The sequence below is a fragment of the Sinocyclocheilus rhinocerous genome, unplaced genomic scaffold (assembly GCF_001515625.1).
Source record: "Sinocyclocheilus rhinocerous isolate Xijiao unplaced genomic scaffold, SAMN03320098_v1.1 scaffold565, whole genome shotgun sequence".
NCBI lineage: Eukaryota > Metazoa > Chordata > Actinopteri > Cypriniformes > Cyprinidae > Sinocyclocheilus > Sinocyclocheilus rhinocerous.
Genome location: NW_015646384.1, coordinates 594,063 through 605,438, shown reverse-complemented (window position 1 = coordinate 605,438; position 11,376 = coordinate 594,063). Strand labels below are relative to the sequence as shown.

At 37.5% G+C, this 11,376-nt stretch overlaps 2 protein-coding genes across 2 annotated transcripts in view; one reads left to right on the top strand and one right to left on the bottom strand.

The window, feature by feature from the left end:
• Positions 1-6,326, top strand: LOC107707759 (protein-L-isoaspartate O-methyltransferase domain-containing protein 2-like). The gene is made up of 6 exons (XM_016511859.1): positions 1-158; positions 1,610-1,968; positions 2,742-2,844; positions 2,930-3,101; positions 3,567-3,690; positions 5,453-6,326. The coding sequence occupies exons 2-6, from the start codon at positions 1,662-1,664 to the stop codon at positions 5,935-5,937; spliced, it is 1,191 nt and encodes a 396-aa protein (XP_016367345.1). The 5' UTR covers positions 1-158; positions 1,610-1,661; the 3' UTR covers positions 5,938-6,326.
• A 2,379-nt stretch (positions 6,327-8,705) lies between these two features.
• The window catches only part of LOC107707741 (kinesin-like protein KIF3B), a gene marked incomplete at its 5' end in the record, with an annotated part of 8,483 nt that continues 5,812 nt past the window's right edge, over positions 8,706-11,376 (bottom strand). Inside the window, 4 exons of the mRNA XM_016511829.1 lie at positions 8,706-10,411; positions 10,516-10,733; positions 10,881-10,986; positions 11,080-11,196. Coding sequence (XP_016367315.1) covers positions 10,303-10,411; positions 10,516-10,733; positions 10,881-10,986; positions 11,080-11,196 — 550 coding nt within the window. The remainder of the gene's footprint in view (positions 10,412-10,515; positions 10,734-10,880; positions 10,987-11,079; positions 11,197-11,376) is intronic.

Genomic DNA, 11,376 nt, shown 5'->3' with positions numbered 1-11,376 from the left:
TGCGTCAGCTGGTTTATGTTTACGTCGCATCAATTTTTTCGCAGTCAAGCTAGACCTTATTGTGCCCGGATCCAAATACACGACATACGCGATAATGTAACTAATCGATGGACATTGCTGGTTTGCACGAGACAACCGCTGAGGTCCGAAATCACACGGTAAGATGATGTAGACTGCGCAGCGGCAATGAGTGCCAGTGTGGCGGAGACTCTTTTGTTTATGTCGGTGGTTGTGTAAAGCCTCTCCTCGTGCATAGACAGACTGCAGTTAACTGTTGTTAAATGCATATAATAGACGTGACCTACATATGACGGTTACTGGGTTACAACAAGCGCGTCATTTTTGCGCGAATACGTTTACTTTTTCTCGCTGCTCTGTGTTTACAGATGTGTTTTTCCTCGTGTCATGTAACGCGATTGGTTTGCCACTGTTTTGCTGAATGTGATGATCGGTTCCATGTGTCAAACACAGTGCTGTGGTGTCACATGCTAAACGGTTGTTCGTTATAAATAGTTGACGGGTGCCATCACGACCTCAATAGTTCATTTGTTAGATTAAATGACAAAGAGATAGAATGTCTCATTGAAACTTATCTGGCAAGTAAAAGACGCGACCAGCCAGCCATTTTGCATTTCTGATATTTTAGTCTGTGGTGCTTTTGTTGTTACCTAAGTTGACCTATGATAAGTCTGTCATATTTAACATATTTGTGGATTGTTAACATGTCCTGCTATTGTTTTGTTAAAATCTATATTAAACCAAACAATACTGAACAATGCTATTTTATAATTGTTATGCATGTATCTTTTAAAAGCTCATATTTTCCCAGCACATTTATTTTATATATTTATTTTACTCCATTGATAGCCCAGTTGAAACAAACAAAAAAAAAGTTAAAGTATTTGTTGTATTTCTGATCACAATTGTAAATGTAGGGAAAATGTAACAAAATATGGGGTAAGTTTTTAGTTTTTAAATAAAGAAATCAATACTTTTATTCAGCAAGTACTCAATAAATTGATCAAAAGTGACAGTAAAGACATTTATAATGTGACGCAATATTTATATTTCAAATAAATGTTCTTTTAAAATTCTATTCATCAAATAATCATGGATTAAGATAAAACTCATTGAATAAAATGGTTGAAATGGTACAAAACTTACAAGAAATGATAAACAGTAACAGTACCAAAAATGTACACTTTCACATATGCATTCATCTAAATTTGAGCCTAAATTCTGGATTTTTTAAAAAGTCCATAAGCATGTAATGTGTCAGCTACCCATGTGCTTTGTCTGCTTGAAAATCATCACAATTAAAAGAACCAAAGACTTAAACTACTTCAGTCTGTGTGCATTGAATTTATTTAATACACGAGTTTCACAATTTGAGTTGAATTACTGAAATAAATGAACTTTTCTAATTTATTGAGATGCACCTGTATATATATATTGTTGTCCGATTAGGAATTCTTCATGTTTGTTATTTAATATATCAGATTCTGTGTTTGTTTATGTGTAAATAGTATAAAGCTCAATAAGATCGTTCTACCATTTTATTGTCAACTTACTCTGGGTTTGCTCTGAGATGTTTTGCTTTTCCCTCCAGACAGTGACAGGCACACCTCAGGACTGTCTTTAGAAGCTCTTCTGCTGTCATCATGGGTGGAGCCGTCAGCGCGGGTGAGGATAACGATGAGCTGATTGACAACCTGAAGGAGGCCCATTACATCCGCTCAGAACTGGTGGAGAGGGCCTTCAGAGCCATTGACAGAGCGGACTATTACCTGGAGGAGTACCGTGACAGTGCGTATAAAGACCTGGCCTGGAGGCATGGAAACCTCCATCTGTCTGCTCCATGCATCTACTCGGAGGTGATGGAGGCCTTGGACCTGCAGCCTGGCCTGTCTTTTCTCAATCTGGGCAGTGGGACGGGTTATCTCAGCACCATGGTGGGCCTTATACTGGGTGAGTGTATTTGCACTGCAAAAAATTTTTTTATTTATTGGTATTTTTGTCTTGTTTTCAAGTAAAAATATTGAAACATCTTTAAAAAGATACATTTAGTTGAGAAACGAAATTGTGTAATGCTAAAACTTTACATTAAGAGAATATAAACTACTGTTGAAAAGTTTGGGGTCGGTATGATTTTTGAAATGTTTTTGAATGAAGGCTCACGAAGGCTGCATTTATTTGATCAAAAAATAAAGTAAAAACAGTGATATTGTGAAATGTTATTTTCTATTTTAATATTTCAAAAGGCAATTTATTTAAATGTAATGAATTTTTAGCAGTCATTACTCCAGTGTTCAGTGTCACATGATCCTTCAGAAATCGTTCTAATATACTGATTTGATGCTCAAGAAACATTTATTGTTATTATCAATGTTCAAAATGCTCAATGTTTTTTTTTTTTTGTGTGTGTTTTTATTTGGAGAATTTTTTTGTAACATTATAAATGCCTGCACTGACACTTTTGACCAATTTTATGTGCCCTTGTGGACTACAAGTAATCATTTCTTTAAAAACTGAAAGAAAAAAAAAAAAAATCTTACTGACCCTCAAACCTTTTTAGTTGATCTTGAGTTTATATATTTCTTAACCAATTCACGATTTTTTTTTTTTTGTTATGCTTTTATTCTAGTTCACTTTTATTTGTAGTTTACCTAAAAGTAGTTAGGATAGTTTACCTAAAAATACATATTTAATATAAATATACATATCTGTCATTCTGTCCCCAGGTCCGTTTGGTGTGAATCACGGTGTGGAACTGCATGCGGATGTGGTTGATTATGCATATGAGAAACTTGACCACTTTATTAAAACCAGCGACAGCTTTGACAAGTGAGCCATTTCCTGGGATGCAGCTTTACATATGCTTTTAATTGTCCATTTTTTTTAATGACTTGATTTTGTTTAATGGCCACAGGTTTGAGTTCTGTGAGCCGACCTTTGTGGTGGGAAACTGTCTGGAGATCCCTCCAGAGAGCTGGCAGTATGACAGGGTGTACTGTGGAGCAGGAGTTCAGAAAGAGTATGAGAACTACATGAAGAACCTGCTAAAGGTTGGCGGGATCTTAGTTCTCCCCCTGGAGGAGAAGGTGGGTGGTCAAGTTAATGTGTTCTTATTGCACAGCAGGTTTTAAGGGAGACTTTAATTGTCTAGAAGTGGTTTGATGAATTTAGTTGTCTTTCTTGTGTTGACATTTCCTGACATATAGAATGGCTTTAGGCTCAGTTTATTGGGAAATATTTGGAAAAGACCATGTGTGCAAGAGGAGCATTGAATATTTTTGGCCCATTTTTCTGTGAGGAAAAGACTGTGAAGTTTACACGTTTGTATTTGTTAAAAAATAAATGAGGAAATGTATGACTTCAAAGCTAAAAGACATTGAAGCCATAAAACGAATACTTTGATTTCATGGTGTCCCAAAGTCCCATTTTTTTATTTCAATGTATTTGCATTTTACTCACACAAAATCAATGTACACCGTACACACAAGTGTAATTAGTATTCACATGGGATGATGTGTAATTAGTGTAATTAATTAGAAACTCTTTTGCAGTTGACCAAGATCACCCGCACAGGTCAGAGCTCCTGGGAGACCAAGAAAATCATCGCTGTGACCTTTGCCCCGCTCGTCCAGCCCAAACAGAATGTCAATGGCAGACCTAGGAGCGTTCCTTTACGTGAGTCCAGTACAAACAAGGACACTAATTGCAAATGATTTTTCACACCAAAACTATTTACACCAAGGCCAATGAGTATTTGTATATCCCAATTAAAGCAAATCTCTGATCATTTACATGCGGTCATACAAAATACAACCCATTACTACAGTGTAAAGGGTAATTCACACCCACAACTATAAATGTAGCAATAACTATAATTATAGAGTTTTAATAGCCATGCTAAGAGAATAGTGAAGTCTCTACACAACTATAACATTAACAACACAGAGATACGATATTGTTGGAATCAATTTCATAACAATTTTTCTCCAGCTGATGAATGATAAAAAACTTTGACAGCCAATCAGAATTCAACTTTTAATAATAATAAAAATAATAATTTATGCATTTAGTAGACGCTTTGATCCAAAGCAACTTACAGTGCATTCAGGCTATACATTTTTACCAGTAAGTGTGTTCCCTGGGAATTGAACCCACTACCTTTTGCGCTGCTAACGCAATGCTCTACCACTGAGCCACAGGAACATAAGTTAACATAATAACATAAATGTTAACATTAACATTTTAAGAGCTCCTGCTCCAGCATTTAAAGCAGTCCACAACAAAACTACAGTTCACATTTATAATAAATAGAATGTTATTGTCTGTTGGTGTGGACACTTATATAGTTATCGTTGATGTAAACAGGCCCCCCAGGGTTTTTTTTTTTTTTTTTTTTAATCTCAAAATCATTTTTCCCCTTGTGAAGTTGTGAATCCTTTATATTTTTACACTAAGACTTATTCCGTTCTGGGAAAAAAGGAAATACCATCAGAGTGATCGCAGTACAAAATGACCTAAATATATTATTTACAATAATCTTGTTACAAATTCTTGGTGTGAAGAGGCCTTCATTCTCTTCTATTAGTAATTATGACTACTTAATCAAATGTGATGATTTACAATTTTTTTTCAAAATCTAAAAACATTTTTATTTTTTTTTTACAAAACTAAAAGTATGCAATAATATATTTATATAAACATAAAAAATGGTGCTACCAAATGAAGGCATAAAGCATTAACAGTTAATCTTTGAAAAATAAAAATTTATCAATTCATGTTAAAATTAAAACATGGACGAAAAATTGTGTGATATTGTAAAAAGTCTTACTTTCCCCTTCCATAAATTAAGGCCTTAAAAAGTTCTTCAATCAGAGCAGAAAGTCTTAAAGTAATGGCATTAAATCTGGCAAGCACCGAGAAAAAAAAAAAACTATAAAAATATCGAACATTATATCTGAATTAAGAAACATTCTTAAATCAAGATACATTTACTTGAGATGTAAATATAAAATAAAGTCTTGAAAAATTTAAGTTAAATGAAAATTAAAGGCAAAATGAAGTGAGTTTATGCTTAAAACAAGAACAAATATCTGCCAGTGGTATCTGTGTGCTCAGTTTCTGAGCCCATTAGCAGATGTTTGTTCTTATTTTAATCATAAATCTACTTCATTTTGATCAGTTTTACAGAAAACAGGACTATCTTTATATCTTATGTCATTTTGATTCTTGACTGAATGTATCTTCATTTAAAAATCTTTAAATATTGAACTGGAAAACAAGACAAAAATACTCTCTAGACATTTACATTGCATGGTTTAAAAAAATATTTGAAATGTTTTCAATTATAAATCCTGCAGAAACCCTGTATTATTAAACTTCAAAAAATGCTAAACAGGAAACAATATCTCTGCTTTCCTCCTCATTTTCTACTTTGCAGCCATTTTTGAGGTGCGGACATTGCAGGACCTGTCCCGGATTGCTATTCGCCACACTCTGCGGCAGCCTATTGCTATGGGGGAAGGACGCACAAAGAGACGGGTGTCTTTCCCAGGGGCCCGGGCCATGCACCGCTACGGGCCCCGCTTCGAACGCCGCCGCTTCTGCCGCCGTTTCTACCGCCAGTGCGTCAACTCCGTGGTTCTCCACGACTCCATGATTCCCACAGCCATGGACGATTGCAACTACCCTGGAGGGGTGGAAGAGGAAGAAGAGGAAGTGGAGGAGGAAGAGGAAAGGGGTTGTCGCCGAGTGAGAGAAGACCTGCCCGAGGAGGACGAGGAAGGATGCGGCACCGAAGAGGAGAAAAGCAAAAGCGGCTGCGCTCGTGCAGAGCCTCCCGTTAATATTCTGAGGGAGAAGATTCTAAGACTCCCGTTACCTGAACCCCTGAAGATGTATCTGCTGTATTACAGGGAGAAATGAGACGTGGCGAGAGATAATACGTGCGGTGTAGCGCTAAGACAATTTCTTTAAAAAAAAGACAGCCTTTCTCTTCTTCCTCCTCCTCTCAACTGGATTTGCATGACAATTAAGTCCTCAATTAATGACATCATGATATCCATATCCCTTTGAGAAGCAAAGCTCCTTGATTCGGGATGTACAGAGATGGAACTGAAGGACTGAGCTCATTTCCCGAATAATCAACGTCGCCTGAGCTCATGCAGCTCTTTTTTAATTCAGTTTTCCCCTCGATTGAGATGATCAAAGTGTACGATACGATACATTGTCCCTGTGGGAAATGCTTGTTGCTGTGAGCTCTTTTAGAGTAGCATCACTTTGGGAAGTGGCATAGTTTGACACGGTGGATTGAATTTTTTTTTTATAGCTTTAGGTCACATTTACCCTAGCTTGGTGAAATCCAGTCATTTCAATAGGAATCTGCGCGACTGGGAGTTTTGCGCAAGGATGGAAAAGTTCCTCACGCAGATTTCGCTCATGTTCATGCTGGTCAAGCGAATTCCCCACAACCAAAAGTATGCAGCTTGGTTTGAAGTGACTTCTGTGTGAACGGTGCTTCACGCGATTGGAGTTTCGTGCGAGCAGTGTTGGGCAAGTTACTCTGTAAATGTAATCAAATTACTGATTACTCCTTTTTAAAAAGTAATCACATTACTGTTCTGATTACTTTATTTCAAAAGTAATTAATAGTTAGTTACATTACTAGTTACGTTACTTTTTTCTCCATTAAATTTATGAAATCCCAGCATACACTCTCCCGATAAATATTTGTTATTAAAGTGCTATAGCCTAAATAGAAACTCTGCCTACACTTGCGCCTGTTAATCGTTTTTTATTTTATATTACTTCTTTTGTGCAGTAGATGAATAACAATTTATTTGTTTTAGATATTTTATGTTTAGATATTTCTATATTGCGGGAGTCCCGTGAATCATTTTATTCTCCCGCATCCCGCACACACACGAGTGTCTACCCGCCCGCAGCAGCACTCGTCCATCTTTCACTCTGTTGCGTCGGGTCTCGCGGGAGCAGGTCTCAAATCCACTGGCACTTGACTCAACAGTGCGTGTGCTACATCCTTTTTACAATCTCTAGATTATAAAACACTGCATTCTGTCAGCAATGTAACGCGGCAGTAACGTATAGAGACCTCGGCTTGTAACTTTTTTGACTATTTTGAAAATTATAACGCGTTAAATTACTCCGTTACTAAAAAAGTAATCAAATTACAGTAACGCGTTACTAAGTAATGCGTTACTGCCCAACACTGCGTGCGATTACGAAAAAGTTCCTCATGCAGATTTCGTCAAAGTTGGTAACGCGAGTTTGCCATGTTGACTTAAAAAACTGCTTGGTTTGAAAGTGACTTCTGTTCTGACATTGGCCTTTCTTTGCCTGCGAAATTTCGTTAATGTGGCCGCACCTTTACAACAAGACCCCAAAGTTGGCCCTCCACTGTTGAACTCTTTACCTTGCCTCTACTGTGTTCTCTAAAATACTGAATAACGTCTGCATGTGTACTGCCGTAGCGCACCCGCATTTTGTCAATATTGGAGTTTGAGGTGTATGATGCATTTTATCATGCAATTTCAATTACCATTGCTGGTAGCGTTACATTTGACGCGGCATTGTAACTTTATTCCACACTCGTATGAAGGCAGACATGGTTTTTGCACCCCGTTACTACAGAATCATTGTGTCATATCGCAAGCTTTACAAATAATATTGTAAAGGTTGTGTGAAAATATAGAGAAGCATTTTTAGTCAAATTCTATTTATTGGTAATCACCAAAAATTCAAGGTATATGAAGCACTTGGGTATTTTTCACGAATTCCAATCGTTGTGCTCAGAATCTTTGGCCCTACTCAGGAATACTTTAGAAAAACATTTTATTTCATGTTATTGTTTTTTTAAACTCCTTCACAGAACAAAAAGACCAAAATGTTAGGACCTTTCTATCTTTTGACCAAAAATTTTGAAAATGATCTGCTTTTTATATATCTCAGTGGTGGTAAAACGATCTCTGTACAGGAAGACTATTCTGAGCATACAATGGTTGGATCTGGCAATTCTATGATCCCAGGTTCGATTTCTACACATTTCATCAGTTCAGGAGCATTTTCCTTTAGTTCTCCTTGAGGAGACCAATGCTTAGGTAGCCCATAAAATGCAGGATATTATCACAAGGAAAGTCTTTACTCATCTGACGTACAAGCATATCTACCAGGTTTTGCTTGAAATGATTGTGTGCTTGTAGGTGACAGAACCTTCAATAAAGTTTGAGTTTGCACACCGGACAGCATATTACTTTTGTTTCTGTTCATTTAATGTGTATTGTGTATTTGCAGTATGTCACTGAAATTCCAAAACTTAAGTGTTTTGTTAAGTGGAAATAATGCATAATTTGAACACTGGCATTTACTGTAAATGGAGAATCCAGAATTAGGACGTTTAACCAGGGGCACCGCTATGGTTTCCAGGCCCCCTGAACATCATATTGACTCATCAAAAAAATACTATTATTTATCGCAACAAGAATTGAAAGCTAATGCTTCAGATTACAAGATCATTATGCTACCATAACATGGAACAGGACAAGGTTCAGGTGACACATTAAAAAGTCCTGGTTATTTTTATTACTTATTGAAGTCATATTGTGATATGGGTGGAATAAAAATGCAAGCAGAATAAATGGGTGAAAAAACAGCTCTTACACCATTCAAATAGATAATAATCATCCTTTAATTAAAAGATGGTTAACACATTGAGGACATTTGCATTCTAAACTCAAATACAAACATTTTAGTACAAAACAAAATCTGTGAACGTTAAAATGATTTTCTCAGTGTGGTTATTAGCACTGAACTCATGCATCACATAGAAGAAGGTGAAAGTGGAGTATTAGACTGCAGACATACAGTTTTATTTTGCCTATAATGCTTTAGATGTTCTTATGTCATGCTAAAACCTCAAAAATAACGTAACAGCAACTAATGACTTATGCATTAATACAGCCAGGAGTGGCAGCATTAATATCGATTAGATAATGCATATTTAAATTAAGAAATTCACACTGATTTCAATGACCAGCATTAGGATTTGCAGTACACATTCTGACAATCCAAAAGCTGTACGTTTACTATATGATGACGTATTTCGCTCAACACAAAAGAACGCAGTGAATCACATAAATGATACTTAAATCTCATATGCAAAAATAAATTTGTACACAGCTTTAAATAATACATATTCAAAAATAAACCATATAAATCTAAGCAAAGAAAATACGACTGTTAAAAACTATCTACAATTGCTTAAATATAAAACCGACTAGTATGGTAATAACAGCCTTAAAATGTTACTCGACTGCATTTATTATTTTGGATTTTAATACAACTGCAATGATAATGCAGATTTATTTACTAACATGTCTCAATATACATAAACCGTATGCTATGACACAAGGGGTAAAAGAACCCTACAGTAGCAGCAGGCAATGGTATTACCTTCACTAGTTCAAGGTTTGACAGTTCAACAGAAATAAGACTTACTCATGTCAAACTCTTGTTTACAGATCCCCGTGAACATTAAATACAAGCTTGCCCAACACAACAGACTTGTAGTGTAATTCAAAGCATTCAGGAACCATCCACAGGGGTTTTGGTGTGGATTACAGGTTCTACTGTCCAGCTATCAGGTCAAGGGACTCTCAGACCAAACTTCTGTATGTAAAGAGAATCTAAGGCACCTTGGAACCCTGATATGTTTAGTATGTAATGACTTTTAAACCCCCAACTCCTTTCCTTACTGGATACAGCAATGACAACCCGGTCAAGTGTGTGTTTCTGGGCCCTTCCCCCAGTCAAAGCTTTCTCTTCGAGAAAGGCTTAGAGGTTGTTTTGGGTCTTAGCCAATGATGTAATGTGCTTACTCTCTCGTCAAACAACAATACAGTTCTTTTGTGGCCCAAACCAGCATAAATCTCATCTCCAGCTACTTTATGTGAGAAATTTGTTAATCCTACAACTGGACACAGACAAAAACATTCCCACAATGACGTAACTAACACGACGGTCAATTCCGAGACCATCTGCTATCTCAATGGCCTCACACACACACAAAACACATAACATTTTGCTTGAGTGCAAACTAAATCTGTGGAACTTTATATTGCGGTGAGCTTTAAGACTTTAAAGATCGCCAAATGTAACTTTTTTGTGCTATAAACGGGATGTTGAAGCGACATCTAAAAACAAGGTAGTATGAGGACCGATTGGTGGGTTCGGATAACACACCAAGATTGAATCGAGTGAAGGTTTTCACTATTTTCACTTTGGCACGAGGCCTCGGGATTGTGGGTAAAGAGGGGACGCTGAGCCGGACAAAGGGCTGTGAGCTGAAGTTGGAGTGCTCACCTTCTTGCCAGTTTTTGGGCGGCTGTGAGAGGATTGTGGGGAAAAACGAAAAAGTATATTAAGGAAGGATGAACAAAGAAGTGAGAAATAAACAAAAGGGAAGAGGTTGGAGGGATAATTTCTCACCCTGACTTTGGTTTCTTGGAAAACCCAGCAGCTGAGGCATTGAGGCCTGGACTGGAGCCCAGGCTGGCACGAAGACCAGAGGCGTCCACCTGGATCTCGTCCTCCTCCCTCAGAGCGTCCTCCAAAGCCGCAGCCACTTTAGGTGCGATCACCGGCCCCTCGTAGTCTTTTGTGGTCCGTGTGGGCAGGTCCAACTCCAGCAGCAAGATATTCTCAGCCTGGAAGACGGACAGGGAGAATGTAAAAAGATGAAGGCAAAGGATTCTCCTGAGCTCATCTGTGTCATTGTAAAGAGTGAGGGAGTGTTGTAACCGAAGCCTTTGTGTGGTGCCATGCAGGGGATTATGGGAACAGTGTCAGCATACCTTGTATCTGACATCAGGCCGCATCAACATGGCCATACGGGCATGCTGACTCAGAGGCCGTATGTAGCCCACTGCAGAAACAGGCCTTTTCATCATCTGCTGATCACTGAGAAAAAGAAAGAGAAAGAAGAAACATTATAGTGAAGGATGTTAATGGCCATAAACTTCAGCTTCAATTTTCCAAAAGAAGTCTTTGTACTTTTGAATACGAGTGATGGGGGTCATTTTCCAAAGGTCATCTTCTTCATCAAAAGTAGCTCTTGTCACAATCTTGTTCTTCTCCTCCAGTGGGATGAAGTTCTCTATGATCAGATGTCTGGTGGGTACAACACAAATGTTAACGGGTCAATGAAATGACGTTCATTTTTTTTTGTCAGGCTCTTTTGATTTATTCTAAATTTAAAGGGATAATTCACCCAAAAATGAAAAGTCTGTTATTTTTGATGAAATCCAAGAGCTTTCTGACCCTCCATAGACAGCAATGGAACTACCACGT